At 37.6% G+C, this 13,140-nt stretch overlaps 1 protein-coding gene across 1 annotated transcript in view; it reads right to left on the bottom strand.

Moving 5' to 3' along the window:
• PARP8 (poly(ADP-ribose) polymerase family member 8) overlaps positions 1–13,140 on the bottom strand; it is a 322,141-nt gene that overhangs the window by 62,666 nt on the left and 246,335 nt on the right. The window contains 4 exon segments of the mRNA XM_007950553.2: positions 8,617–8,712; positions 8,814–8,864; positions 10,819–11,383; positions 11,943–12,068. Of these exon segments, the coding sequence (XP_007948744.2) occupies positions 8,617–8,712; positions 8,814–8,864; positions 10,819–11,383; positions 11,943–12,068 (838 nt within the window).

Here is a 13,140-nt window from a genome sequence, read left to right as displayed (position 1 = left end):
TAGGATCTAACACAGTGTCTTACACTTACCAAGGTGTCTTGGTTATCTAGTGCTGCTGTAACAGCAATACCACAACCAGGTGGCTTTAACAAACAAATTTATTTTCTCACAGTTTAGGAGACAGAAGTCCAAATTCTGGTAGTCAGCCCTAGGGGGAACCTTTCTCTCTGTGTTGGTTTTGGAGGAGCCTTGAGTTTAATCCTGTCTCATTGACAGAACAAAGACATACCCAAACGGGATTATAACTATAAGCTGTTATTGTTGTTATGTGCCTTCGAGTCGGACCGACTCATAGTGATCCCTCCTCGGGTTTCCAAGGCAGTATCACTAAGGAAGTAGATTGCCCATCTTCCTTCTGAGGAGTGGCTGGTGGGTTTGAACTGCCAGCCTTCTGGTTAGCAGTCAAGTACCTTAGGCTACCAGAGCTCCCTTAACTATAGGCATAAACAAAAAAAAAAAAAACACCCCAAACTCACTGCCATCAAATTGGATCCGACTCATAGCAACCCCTCCTTGGGTTTCTGAGGCAGTATCATTATGGAAGTAGATTGCCAACCTTCCTTCTGAGGAGTGGGTGGTAGGTTTGAACCACCAGCCTTCTGGTTAGCAGTCAAATGCCTTAGGCACTACACCACCAACACATATTACTGAGGGACAAAATTCAATCCATAATACGTCACCATTCATCCCTCCAAAATTCATGTTCTTGCCACATGTAAAATTCATCCATTGCATCACATCATCCCAAAAGTCTTAAATCAAGTCCAAGTCCAAAATCTCATCTTCTGAGTCCAGATGGGACAGTCTCCTTTCATAAAGATTTACACCCTTGGTGGTTGCTATGAGTCATAACTGACTCAATGGCAGTTTTTTTTTTTTTTTTTTCTTTTCCTCAAGGCTTGAAAGAAAGCCTCTGTTCTCTGAGACCATCTGATCTATGACCCTATCCTCCACACTCTGGGTGTTGGCCATACTCTTGGCCTCGTGTTTCATCTCTGCCTTCCAGGCCCACTTTGATGGCAAATCTGCTCCCTCGGCTTTGGATAATTCTATACTAGTCTATCTGAGTGGTGACCAGACCTTCTTGGCTTCAGCATGGCCAGTTATTCTGCCCCTTGAGCAGGGCAGTCCTGCCACTCAACTTTGGGCGGCATCCTCATCCCCAGGCATACCTTAACAGCAGCCCACACTCTAGAATATTTGACTCTGAAACCTAGGATGCTGTGACCCCACTCTCTTCTATCCAGGAGACCATGGGCCCACCCACAGATAGCAAGAAAGCCCTGCTTTCCTTTGTCCTTCCAATAGTTCTACTTATCTTCAAACTGGTCCAGGGATGGTCTTTTTCTTTTCTTGGGAGACAACAGATGTAGCTCCTTTGGCTTGTTTCCTGCCTGTAGAATTCTAAGAGGCAGACAGTGTTCTTCGTTTCATTCTTTCTCTGTCACATTTGGTCTGAGCTGATATGATTTCTGCTGTAGTAGTTGGTTAGATCCATCAGTGACAGGCTTAATCTCTTTAACAAAAGATTGCGTAGCCATATCCTTAGTGAATATTCTAGGACATGTGTCCTTAGTTTGTACAACAGAATTTTATAAATCTTTAAGTTTTGTTTTCATTTTGCATAGTTCATTTTTAAATCCATCTCTTTCCTCTTGCATTTTACTGTACGCAGCAAGGAAAAACCACAGCTCCTTCAAGATCTTGCTTAGAAATATCATCAACCAGATATCCAAGTTCATTCATCACTTAGAACTTCTATCTACATTTGAACATAATCCAGACAAGTTCTTTATTACTGAACAAAAGCATATCCCTTCCTCCACTTTCTAATGACATGTTCATCATGTTCTTTTAAAGCCTGACCAGAAACACATTCATTATCCACATTTCTAGCAACATTTTGTTGCTATAGCCACATGTACTCTATGAGACGATCAAGAATTTCTCTACAACTCTCCTTATGTCCCTCTGAGCCCTCACCAGAGCTGCCTCTGATGTCCATAATCCTATCAACAGTCTCTTCAAGACAACCTAGGCTTTTCCTATTAAACCAAAAAAAAAAAAAAAAACAAACTCACTGCCATCAAGTCGATTCGACTCATAGCAACCCCTCCTTGGGTTTCCGAGGCAGTATCTCTATGAAAGTAGATTGCCCAGTCTTCCTTCCAAGGAGTGGCTGGTGGTTTTGAATTGCCAGCCTCCTGGTTAGTATTAGGTACCTTAAAACTCTCCAGTCTCTACCTATTACCCAATTCCAATACTGGTTTTACATTTTAAGTATCTGTTATAGCAGTACCCCTCTCTTCTAGTATCAAATTCTGTCTTAGTTATCTAATATTGCTATATGCTATAACAGAAATATTTAAAAGGTATTACAAGTAGATGCTTAACAGATAGCAATTTATTTTCTTAAACATTAGAAGGCTACTATTGGCCCAGATTCAGGATGCCCGCTCTGGGGAAGGCATTTCGTGCTGGCTAGAGATGAAGGCCTTATCTTCAGCTTCTGCTTCCTGGTTCCTTGGAGATATGTTCTATGTCTTGGCATCTCTCTTACTCCATCTTTCTTCTGCTCACTTGTTTGAGTTCTTTTTAACTCAAAAAGACAATGACTCAAGATAAACCCTATACTAATCCCGTCCCATTAACATAACTGAACAACCCATTCCTAAATGGGATTATAACCACAGGCAAATGCGGTAAGGATTTACAACAAATATTTTTGGGGGACATAATTTAATCCATGACTCAAGCTTAAATACACATTTATGATACAGAGTTGTAAAGTCAGACAGAATGCAGTCCAAAGCCCATCTTCTACTCATGCTAACTGACTAGTGTTGAAGAAATTGCTTAAACTGTGAATCTTAAAGTCCTTCATTGTACCAAAGAGTGAAAGTATCTAAAACACAAGGGTTTTGGAAAATCAAGTAAGTAAGCAGTATGCAAAATATCTTGTACAGGGTCTGGTACATAGCATTCAAAAATCTCCTTAACCTGTTAGCCATAATAGATACTAATTCTATTACTATCTTCTTATTAATCTACATTTTATTTTTTCTCAGATTCAAAAACTGGATTTTTTAATTACCATGAAAGTACAGGAAAATGCGACGTTTGTTTTAAATCTTTGAACTTGTGAGTGATATCAGCAAATACTGCTGAGTTAGGAACCTGGAATTCTGCCCCTCCATGAAAATAATGATAAAACTGGAAAAAAAAAATGTGAGAATCAACTTGTTTTTTTAAATTCTGGAAAATAACTAAAAGCCTGCAGCAACCCACAGAGCTTCAGGAAAAACAGATGGATCTCAGTAAGAACTGTGAGATTGTTGACACTTTAAATTACCCTAATCTCAACTCCCACCCCAAGCTCAGTGGTAGCCTTGAAAGTAACAGCATAATAGCCTGCTTTCCCAATATCAGGGAAAGAATCATGGACCTTACTCACAAAAAAACTGTAGTTATTTCTTTTGTCTGGTAGCTTCCTGGAAGACTAGCTCACAACTGTCTCAGATTCAGTGCTAAAGCCAACACCTGGGGGCATTAAACAATTTACAAGCAAATGTTTTAGTTACTGTGGCCTGCGGCAAAGGGTAAGAGTTGAGGCAAAGAACGTACTAACCAAAAAGCCTGTGAGGAAATGCTGAGGAATGAAGTATCTATAAAAGCTAGGAAATACTCCAAGGTATTCCTGGGAATCTAGAAGGCCATGTGCATGCCTAGGGCTGTGAACATGCTCTGGGAAGACCCCTAACTGACCTTGCGTTCTGTTCAAGCAGGAAGTAAAGGCAAAGGCATAATTGTAAACTGCTTGGCTGGGCTTGAAGGTATACCCCAACACACACACACACACACACACACACACACACACACACACACGTGCGTCTGCGCACACACAGTCCCTCTGCAAATACCTGGAGGTTTTCAGGGTTTTTGTTTGTTTATTTGAAGAATGTCTGTCCAATAATTGTTGACTACCAGCTAAACAGAAAGATCAGTGTCCACACTCAACTATGAACACAGACTTTACAGAATTAGCTCAGAAATGTCACTACACAAATGATGATGACAGGCAGCATCAGTAACAAATCCTGGGAAGAGAAGAGCATCTAATTCTCAGAATAGTCACATTCTAATTCCAGTTTCAACAACAACAACAAAAAGTATGAGATATTTAAAAGAATTAAGAATGTCTGATGCACAGGGGAGAAAAGCAATCAACAGAAACTATTCCTGAGTAAAAGCCCAGACATTAGCCTTACTAGACAAAAACTTTAAAAGCAACTATTTAAATACATCCAAAGAGCTAAAGGAAATCATGTTTAAATAACTAAAGGAAACTATGAAAACAATGTCTCTCTCAATAAAAAATGCCAATAAAAATTATAGAAAGAGACCAAACAAATTCTGGAGTTGAGCAGTACAACAACTAAAATTTTTTAAATAATGAGAATTCACTAGAGGGCCTTCAACAGAAGATTCAAACAGGCGGAAATAAAAATTAGTGAATTTGTAGATGGGTCACTAGAGATTATCCAGTCTGAGGACCAGAAAGAAAATAAAATGACGAAAAAATGAATTAATCTTAAGAGACATGTGGCATATTATTGAGTATTCCAATATACACGTAAGGAAAGTTCCGGAGGAGAGGAGAGAGACAAAAAGGCAGAAAGAATATTGGAAAGAATAATGGCAAGAACATTACAAATTTGATGAAAAATTTTAATCTACTCATACAAGAAGCATAATGAAGTCCAAGTAGGATAAACTCAAGAGATTTCTTGACATTTCATAACCAAACTGCTCAAAGCCAGAGGTGAAGAATGAACCTTAAAAGCAGTAAGAGAGAAGCAAACAATCATGCACAAAAAACCCACCACCACCCAGTTGATTCTGACTCACAGCAACCCTTTAGGGCAGAGCAGAACTGTCCCGTAGAGTTTCCGAGGCTGTAAACATTTTTGCAGAAGCAGACCGCCTCCTATTTTTCCCACGGAGTGCCTGGTGGGTTGAAACTGCTAACTTTTTGGTTAGCAGCTGAATGCTTTGAACCACTGTGCCACCAGAACTCCAATATCATGTTCACGAGACTTTCAATAAGGTTATCAGATGATTTCTCTTCAGAAGCATGGAGGCCAGAAGATGGTAGGACAGTGGGATAGTAGTCAAATGGCTTAAAGGGGGAAAAAGAAACAACCAAGAATTCAATATCCAATAAAATTATTCTTCCCCAAAAAAAGAAGAACAAATTAAGATATTTCCAGAAATAATCTGATAGAACTGTTCATTCTACAAGAAAAGACGAAGGGAGAAGTCCTTTAGGCTGAAATGGAAGAACAATAAACAGTATTCTTCCTGGTGTAGAACTCAAATCTATACCAAGATATAAAAAAGAGTGGTAAAGGTAATTACATAAAAATAAAACAATTGCTATGAAGTCAATTCTGACTCAAAGTGACCCCACTGGGTTTCTAAGGTGGTAAATCTTTACTGAAGTAGATTGCCCAGTCTTGCTTCCGCAAATAGGCTAGTGGGTTTGAACCACCAACCTTCTGGTTAGCAGTCAGATGCCTTAAAGCATTGTGTTACCAGAGCTCCCATGAAAGACATTACAAATATATTTCATTTTTGAATCTTTTTTTCCTATCTGATTTAAAAGACAAGATTATAACGCAGTAATTATAAATCTAATCTATGTTTCTGGGCACACAATATATTCTTATGTAATTTTCCACAAAAATAGTATAAATTGTAGGACAGGAAGAAAAAGAACAGAGCTGTACAGAAACAAAGTTTTTCTATGCTACTGCGTTAAATTGGCATTTTTCTGAACTGTCATAAACTAAGAAGTTAATTACAATCTCCAGGACAACCACTAAGGAAATAACTTACAAGTATTTAGTAAAAGAAATAACGAGGGACCTAAAAGGACACACTAGATAATACTCAACACAAAAGAAGGCAGTAATGAAGAAACTGAGGAGCAAAAAAGAGATAAGAAAATGAATAGCAAAATATCAGAAATAGGTCCTTCTTTATTCGCAATTATAGTAACTATAAATAGATAAATTCTCCAGTTTATTGTAGACCTTGGTAAAATGGGTAACATTATTTGATCCAACTATATTTTTATCTACAAAGAACTCATTTTAGATTCAAAGAAAGAAACAGCTTGAAAGTGGAAGCCTGGATAGATATTCCAAGTACCAATAGAAAGCTGGAGTACCTGTACTAAAATCAGACAAAATAGACTTTAAGACAAAAATTTTTATTAGTGACAAAGAAGAACATTACATAATAATAAAAGAATGAAAATATCAAGAAGATATAACAATTATAAACATATATGCACCTAACAACAGATACTCAAAATACAACATACAAAGCAAATAGTGACAGAACTGAATAGAGAAATAGATGATTCAACAGTAGGTGGAGACTTCAACACCGCTCTTTTAATAAGAAGTAGAGAAAAAATCAATTAATATACAAAAAAATAGAGAGAAATCAATGAAACAAAGAGCCTCTTTTTAAAAAAAAACTAATAAGGTCAACAAATCTGACAGGTAAAAAAAGAGAATTCTGCTGTCTACTAGTTTTCATAAGAAAGAAAAAAGGATATTACCATAGATAATGCAAACATCAAAAGTGTAATAAACAAATAATAGAAACAACTCTAAAAACATAAATTTGACAACTGAGAAAAACATACCAATTCTGTGAAAAGCACATACTATCCCATTTTACCCACTATGAAGTGGATAATTTGAATTGGCCTACAATTATTAAGGAACTTGAACACATGGTGGTCGGGCTTCAGCAGAGCTTCTAGACTAATATAGAAAGGTCTTGTGATTTCCTTTTCAAAATGAGCCAATAAAAACCCTACGGATAAATAAAAACCCAATGGGGAATTCCATCTGAGACAGAGGAAGAAGACAAGTCCCTAGGTTTGAGGCACTCAATGCACAGTGACCTCAACAACAGACCTGGGCATCCTGATGATCGGGAAGATGGCGCAAGACCAGGCAACATTTTATTCTGTTGTACATAAAGCACACACGGAACAGCTGACTCACAGCAACTAACAGCATGTTATAGCAACACTATTCACAATATCTAGAAAGTGGAAATAACCCAAATGTCTACAATACAATGAATAAAATGTCATAAAGCCACACAATGGAATATTATACAGCAATAAAAAATGAAGTACTCATACGTGACAGAAAGGAGCTCTGTTGGCACAGTGCCTAAGGCATTTGACTGCTACCACTCCTCGGAAGGAAGATGGGGCAATCTAATTCCATAGTAATACTGCCTCGGAAACCCAAGGAGAGGTCTCTATGAGTCGGGTCTGACTCGACAGCACATAACAACAACAACAACAACAAAGAAGGCTGGCAATCAAACCCACCAGCCATTCCATAGAAGGAAGACTGGGTAATCTACTTCTGCAAAGATTTACCACCTTGGAAACCCAATGAAGGGTCACCATGAGTTGGAATCGACTCAGTGGCAGTGGGTTTTGGGGTGGGTTATACATGATATAACATGAATGAACCTGGAAAACATTATGCTAAGTGAAAATGCCAAACATAAAAGATCACATACCATATGACTACCTTTGAATGAAACGTGCAGAACAAGTAAATCCATAGAGACAGAAATATGTCATTGTTTGTCAAAGAGTGAAGGAGAGGAAAACTGGGAGTGACTACTGATGGGTACAGCTTTCTTACTGGGGTGATGGAAAAGTGGAATTAAACAGTTGTGTGCTTATACTGTGAATATATTAAAAACCATCGAACTGTGCACTTTAAAATGGTAAATTTCATGTTACATGAAGTTTAAATCAATGAAATATTGCAAAAAAAAAAAAAGTTAAAAAGTGTTGAAATTGGGGAATTCTCCCCAAAAGCATGTATACATATTGGTTCTTATTTCTACCCTCCTTGGATAATGGCCTGAATGTGTCAGTGAGCTGGCATTTTGAGGAATTTTTGTTCTGATTCTTTAGATGCTGCTCTGTAACTCTCCTGATTGGCATATGGCCTTTTGAAACAAACAACAACAGAAAAAACAGTTGCCCTCAAGTCTCCTCCAACTCACAGCAACACTACAGTGCAGAGTAGAACTGTCTCATAGGGTTTCCAAGGTGATTGTCTTTATGGAAGCAGACTGTCAAATCTTTCATCCACAGTGCGGTTGGTGGATTCAAACCACTGACCTTTTGGTTAGCAGCCAACTGCTTAACCACTGCCCAACCAGAGCTCCTTGATGATGGCCTACTTCCTCTGTATTAATCATCTTAAATTCTGAGGTTTTGAAGAAGCATGAACAAGGTTACATGTACACAACTATCTATCTGTCTGAATCTATCATATCTATCATCTATTATCTGTTTGTCATCTATCTATCTAGAAAGTACAGGAAGTACACATTTTCTTATTACCAAACTACTTGTTCCTTATTCACAGATCCCTTCAGAGATATTACTAATTTGCTCAATAGGAACAACTATTTTAAACTGTACTTACTTATTTTTATTTCTTAACTCTTTGCATTTACATTTTAAGTCAACTCCGACATTCTACAGTGTGGACTTACCCTAAGCATGGGTCCATTTTGAAACACATGTGGCTCATCACAGACCACACAGTACTCATTCAGTACAGGGATCCGCTGTTCTGCAAACTCAATTGTCTGAAGGCAATGATAAAGAAAAATAGTTAGGTGGAATTTACAAACGAGAAAACACACTAAGGACTAAAATGCTTTATAATAGATGAAGTCTTTGCTCATACCTGCACTAGGAAGCCGTGGTCTCGTACTGGAATGCATTTTGCACCATTTGGCTATAAAAAGTAAAGGGTAAGAACAAAATACCTTTTTTTTAATTGAGGAAAAAAATATGAATTATGACCTTTCACTTTTTGAAACAATGAATACAGATGTGATTGTTCTAAGATCAGATGTAATATGAACTAAGTCACTGATTATCATCAAGATTTTAAGATTTCTTTATTCCCACTATTATAATCCCCTTTGTATTGGAATCTTTGTCTAAACTAAAAGAATTGAATTCTTAGTGTCTGATCTTCTGGTAAAAATGATTGGCATGTTTACATCATAACAACAAACATGTTTTCTCTATTTCTTATTGTCAAATGCAACAGGTTCTTCATTTATAATATTTCAACATTATTTCACAATCAGATACAATTCTTCCTTCAAGGAATTATGAGGTTACTACTAAAAATAGTACATCACAAAACTCCGTATTGTTCCTAACCATAAAAGGTAATCATGACTCTTTCTCTTGCAGAATATAGAACATTTTCCATTACATAATTCTTCTAAATTGTTTTCTCCATCCATAAAGGTTAGATTTGAAAAGCTTTACTTCATGGATGGAAGTCCAGTTAAAATTACCAAACCAGAAAAAACCAAGCCCACTGCCATCAGTCGATTCTGACTCATAGCGATTCCCACTGAATTTCCAAGGTGGTAAATCTTTACGGATGTAGACAGCCTCATCTTCCTTCTGTGGAGCAGCTGGTGGGTTTGAACTGCCAACCTTCTGGTTAACAGTCAAATGTCTTAGGAACTGAATCACCAGAGCTCCTTTCATCAACATACTAAAATAGATTTTCTTAAATCTAATAAAATTTTATAGTATAATTTACAACTTAATTTTAGAAAGAAATCTATACAAGAGTAACAAATCTCTGAAAACAGTTATCTTCTCTTTTTTTCCCCATATTTATTGCTTGGGTGTATACAAATTAATGATTAGTGCTAAATACCCTCAGCATACAAATTTAGTAAAAGCAAACAAAATTATTTTTGTTGTTGTTGTTGTTATGTGCCGTTGAGTCAGACCTGACCCATAGCGACCCCTCCTTGGGTTTCCATGGCAGTATCACTATGGAAGTAGATTGCCCCATCTTCCTTCCGGGGAGTGGCTGGTGGGTTTGAACCGCCGGCCTTCTGGTTAGCAGTCAAGTGCCTTAGCCACTACGCTACCAGAGCTCCCAAAATTATTATCTTAGCTATTTTGAATATGTAAATGATATGCATAATATCTGCTTCTTTATAAAGTGGCATTAAGTATAAAATAGATACTAAGAATAGGTTTAAGTGAGCTATTACTTAATTCATGGGCAAAGTCCTCTTCTTATATATAACAGAAAGACATTACTCTTAATTTCATTGTAAGCCAAACGTTGTCTTCTACTATTCATGTGAGAAAACCAGGCATTAGATAAGCCTATGTGGAAAATATTAAAATTCTATGCTTATTTAAAAAAAAAGGCTTTGTAAACCCAATTGACTTCCTTCCTTTGTAGCATTCATTGATTACCATTATAGGATTTTATGCAAGACCTCAAATCAGTAATTGGAAAAAAAAAAAAATGAATATATTTGCTGTTAGTTGATCTCTACTCCTAGTGACCATATAGGACAGAGTAGAATTTCCCCCTCTGGGTTCCCAAGGCTGTAATCTTTATGGAAGGAGATTGCCACATCTTTCTTCTGCAGAGCAGATGGTGGGTTTGAAGCACTGCCTTTTGGGTTAGCTGTCAGGTGCTTTAACCACTGTGCCACTAGGGTTCCTCAGCTATCCTTATCTCTTCAGAAACAAAAATAACATTTCAGTACCAGGTGCAAATGCCTGGCATGCAAAACAATATTCAAAAAGAAAAAAAAAAAAAAAACCTTTCCTTTCTCTACCACAGCTTACAGAGAAGTCTACTGCAACCTTAGCTAACTTTCAATTAAGAACACAAGATGAAAATATTTACGCACAGCAGGCTGGGAAGATGAAGATGAAGATGGTGTTAAGATACCGATAAGCCCTGAGGTAAGTGAGAGCCTCCTGCCCTCTGCGCTAGTTTCCTTGAAAAGCTCGGTTTTGGAGGACTTGGGGGCACTGGAGTAAGACTTGCTGAGTAACTTGTGATTCTTCAGTCCATATAATTCTTCCATTCTGAGATTACTGGAGTAAGACCTGCTTAACAGTTTGTGGGGCTTCAAGTTGGTGTTGTGCTCACATCGCGGATCACCAGAACAAGATCTAGTCAATAGTTTATGCGACTTTAGAGTGAGGCAGTCCTCTTGCTTAACAGCTGCAGGGCAGGGGCGGGTCAAGAGTTTGTGGGATTTAATTGTTGTCATTGCCTGCTCGGCCCTGGGATCGCTGGACAGGGAGCGCCCCAAGGTCCTGTGCGACTTTGTGGCACACACGTCATCGGTCTTGACTGTGCTGGAACAAGTCCTCCGCAACAGCTTGTGCGTTTTGGAGATTCCGTCTTGCTCAGATTTCAGTTTGGATTTGCTTTTACCACAACCAGGGGGAGGATAACTTGGCGACCTTCAAAAATGAACAATTAATACATGGCAAATCATGAGTATAACTGGCCATTGAGAAATCTTGTAGGGCCCAAACTTAGCTCTTCACAAAACACTGGATCGGGCTAAGTCTGGAGATACTGCTATAAATGTTGCCAACTCATTTTAATGTAGTCTAAGCAGCTAAAACTGAAATGAAAGGTAAATTACATTTTTCATGAAATACAGAACAAAAAACTGTTGTAAGGGTTTTCCCCTCCCTCTACAGAATCAATTTGACAGCAACTAACAACACATTTCCCAAATCTGTAAATGGAACTATTTTTGATTGGAAAAGCTCCATGTTATTAGAAAACAAAGAGAGTATAATTTTAGTAAATTTAGCCTATGTTGAAGAAATGAAAATTCTAAACATATATAAGAATGTTTAAATTTTTATGCATAGAACTAGTTATCTATAGCAACAGAATATGTGTAAATTAAATCTTTCTTTGAAGCCATAAAGAAAAATGAACAGATGCCAAGAATATACAAAGAATCCTCCAAACTCTAAGACAACGATTAGGTCGTCTGTTTCCTACCTGCGCAAGGTAGAAAATAAATGCAGGGGAGACTTTACTTTCTTCTCAGACAGCTTCTTATTGTGCAGGCAATTGGATTTTTCTTTGCTCTGTTTCCACTGCTGTGTAACAAATGTCTGCATGATTCTGTCAATTCAAAGGTAATTCTGTTATCACGGTTCCAGTGTAATTTTAAAAAAATATATCTGCATTTATTAGGTAGAGAATGCATTTATCAAAGTAAACATGTAGCTATCAGTGAGATGGTAATCTAGAATCATACATGATGCTTTCATATGTAGGAAGACATCATGTAGAAAGTTCCCTATTTAGTAAGTGTAATAACTAGTCTGAGAACATTGCTCAATAAAGGCCAATGCATGACATCAAATTAAAGTCCACTAAAATTAAGGTGAACATATGGGCAGCAACATAATGAAGGACCAAAGCACATTTTAAAGTATCAATTATCTGGTGATCTCTCTTGATACATTTAAAGTTAAGTAAAATTTGCATATCCAAAGGAAAGAATTAACTTTCAGGAATTCTCCATAAGTACTGATTCTTAAAGCTGCTGTTTTGATAAGGATAGTATTTATGAAGTTTACATTTTGACCATGTTAACTGAAGCACATCCCCACAATTTATAAGTCAGTTTTATTGAGGTAAGTTGTATGTCCTCTTATGAAAAGTCAAGATCCACCCAAACTCTGCATCTGAAGAGGAAGTGACATTCCTTCTGTGTGGGAAGTCGCCAAAGGAGACCATGTGGACAGCATCATTATTTTATTCAGAAGAAAATCACAACAAAACTTTGGAAATGGATGCCAAAGGTCTACCTATTCCTTTGATCATATCGGTGATGATTTATTTAGAAAAAGGTGCAAGTCAATGAATCCTTGTGCCCATAATATATCACTTCTCTCTCCACTCTAAGATGTAATTTCATTCTGCTGCCATTGTATCTAAGGAGCTCTGGTGGTATAGTGCTTAAGTAATTTGATTACTAACCAAAAGGTTGGTGGTTCAAACCCACCAGCAGCTCCATGGAAGAAAGATGAGGCCTTCTTCTTCCAAAAAGACTTACAGCTTTGGAAACCCAACGGGGGTCACTATGAGTCAGAATCGACTTGATGGCAGTGAGTTTGGTTTGGTCTGGCTTGCCATTGTATCTGGTTCTATCAGGTCTCTCTTCACTGACTTTAGAAAAATAGGTATG

The sequence above is a fragment of the Orycteropus afer genome, unplaced genomic scaffold (genome assembly GCF_000298275.1).
Source record: "Orycteropus afer afer isolate SDZICR_OR568_19922 unplaced genomic scaffold, OryAfe1.0 scaffold00277, whole genome shotgun sequence".
Lineage (NCBI taxonomy): Eukaryota > Metazoa > Chordata > Mammalia > Tubulidentata > Orycteropodidae > Orycteropus > Orycteropus afer.
This window is presented reverse-complemented; position numbering and strand designations above follow the sequence as displayed.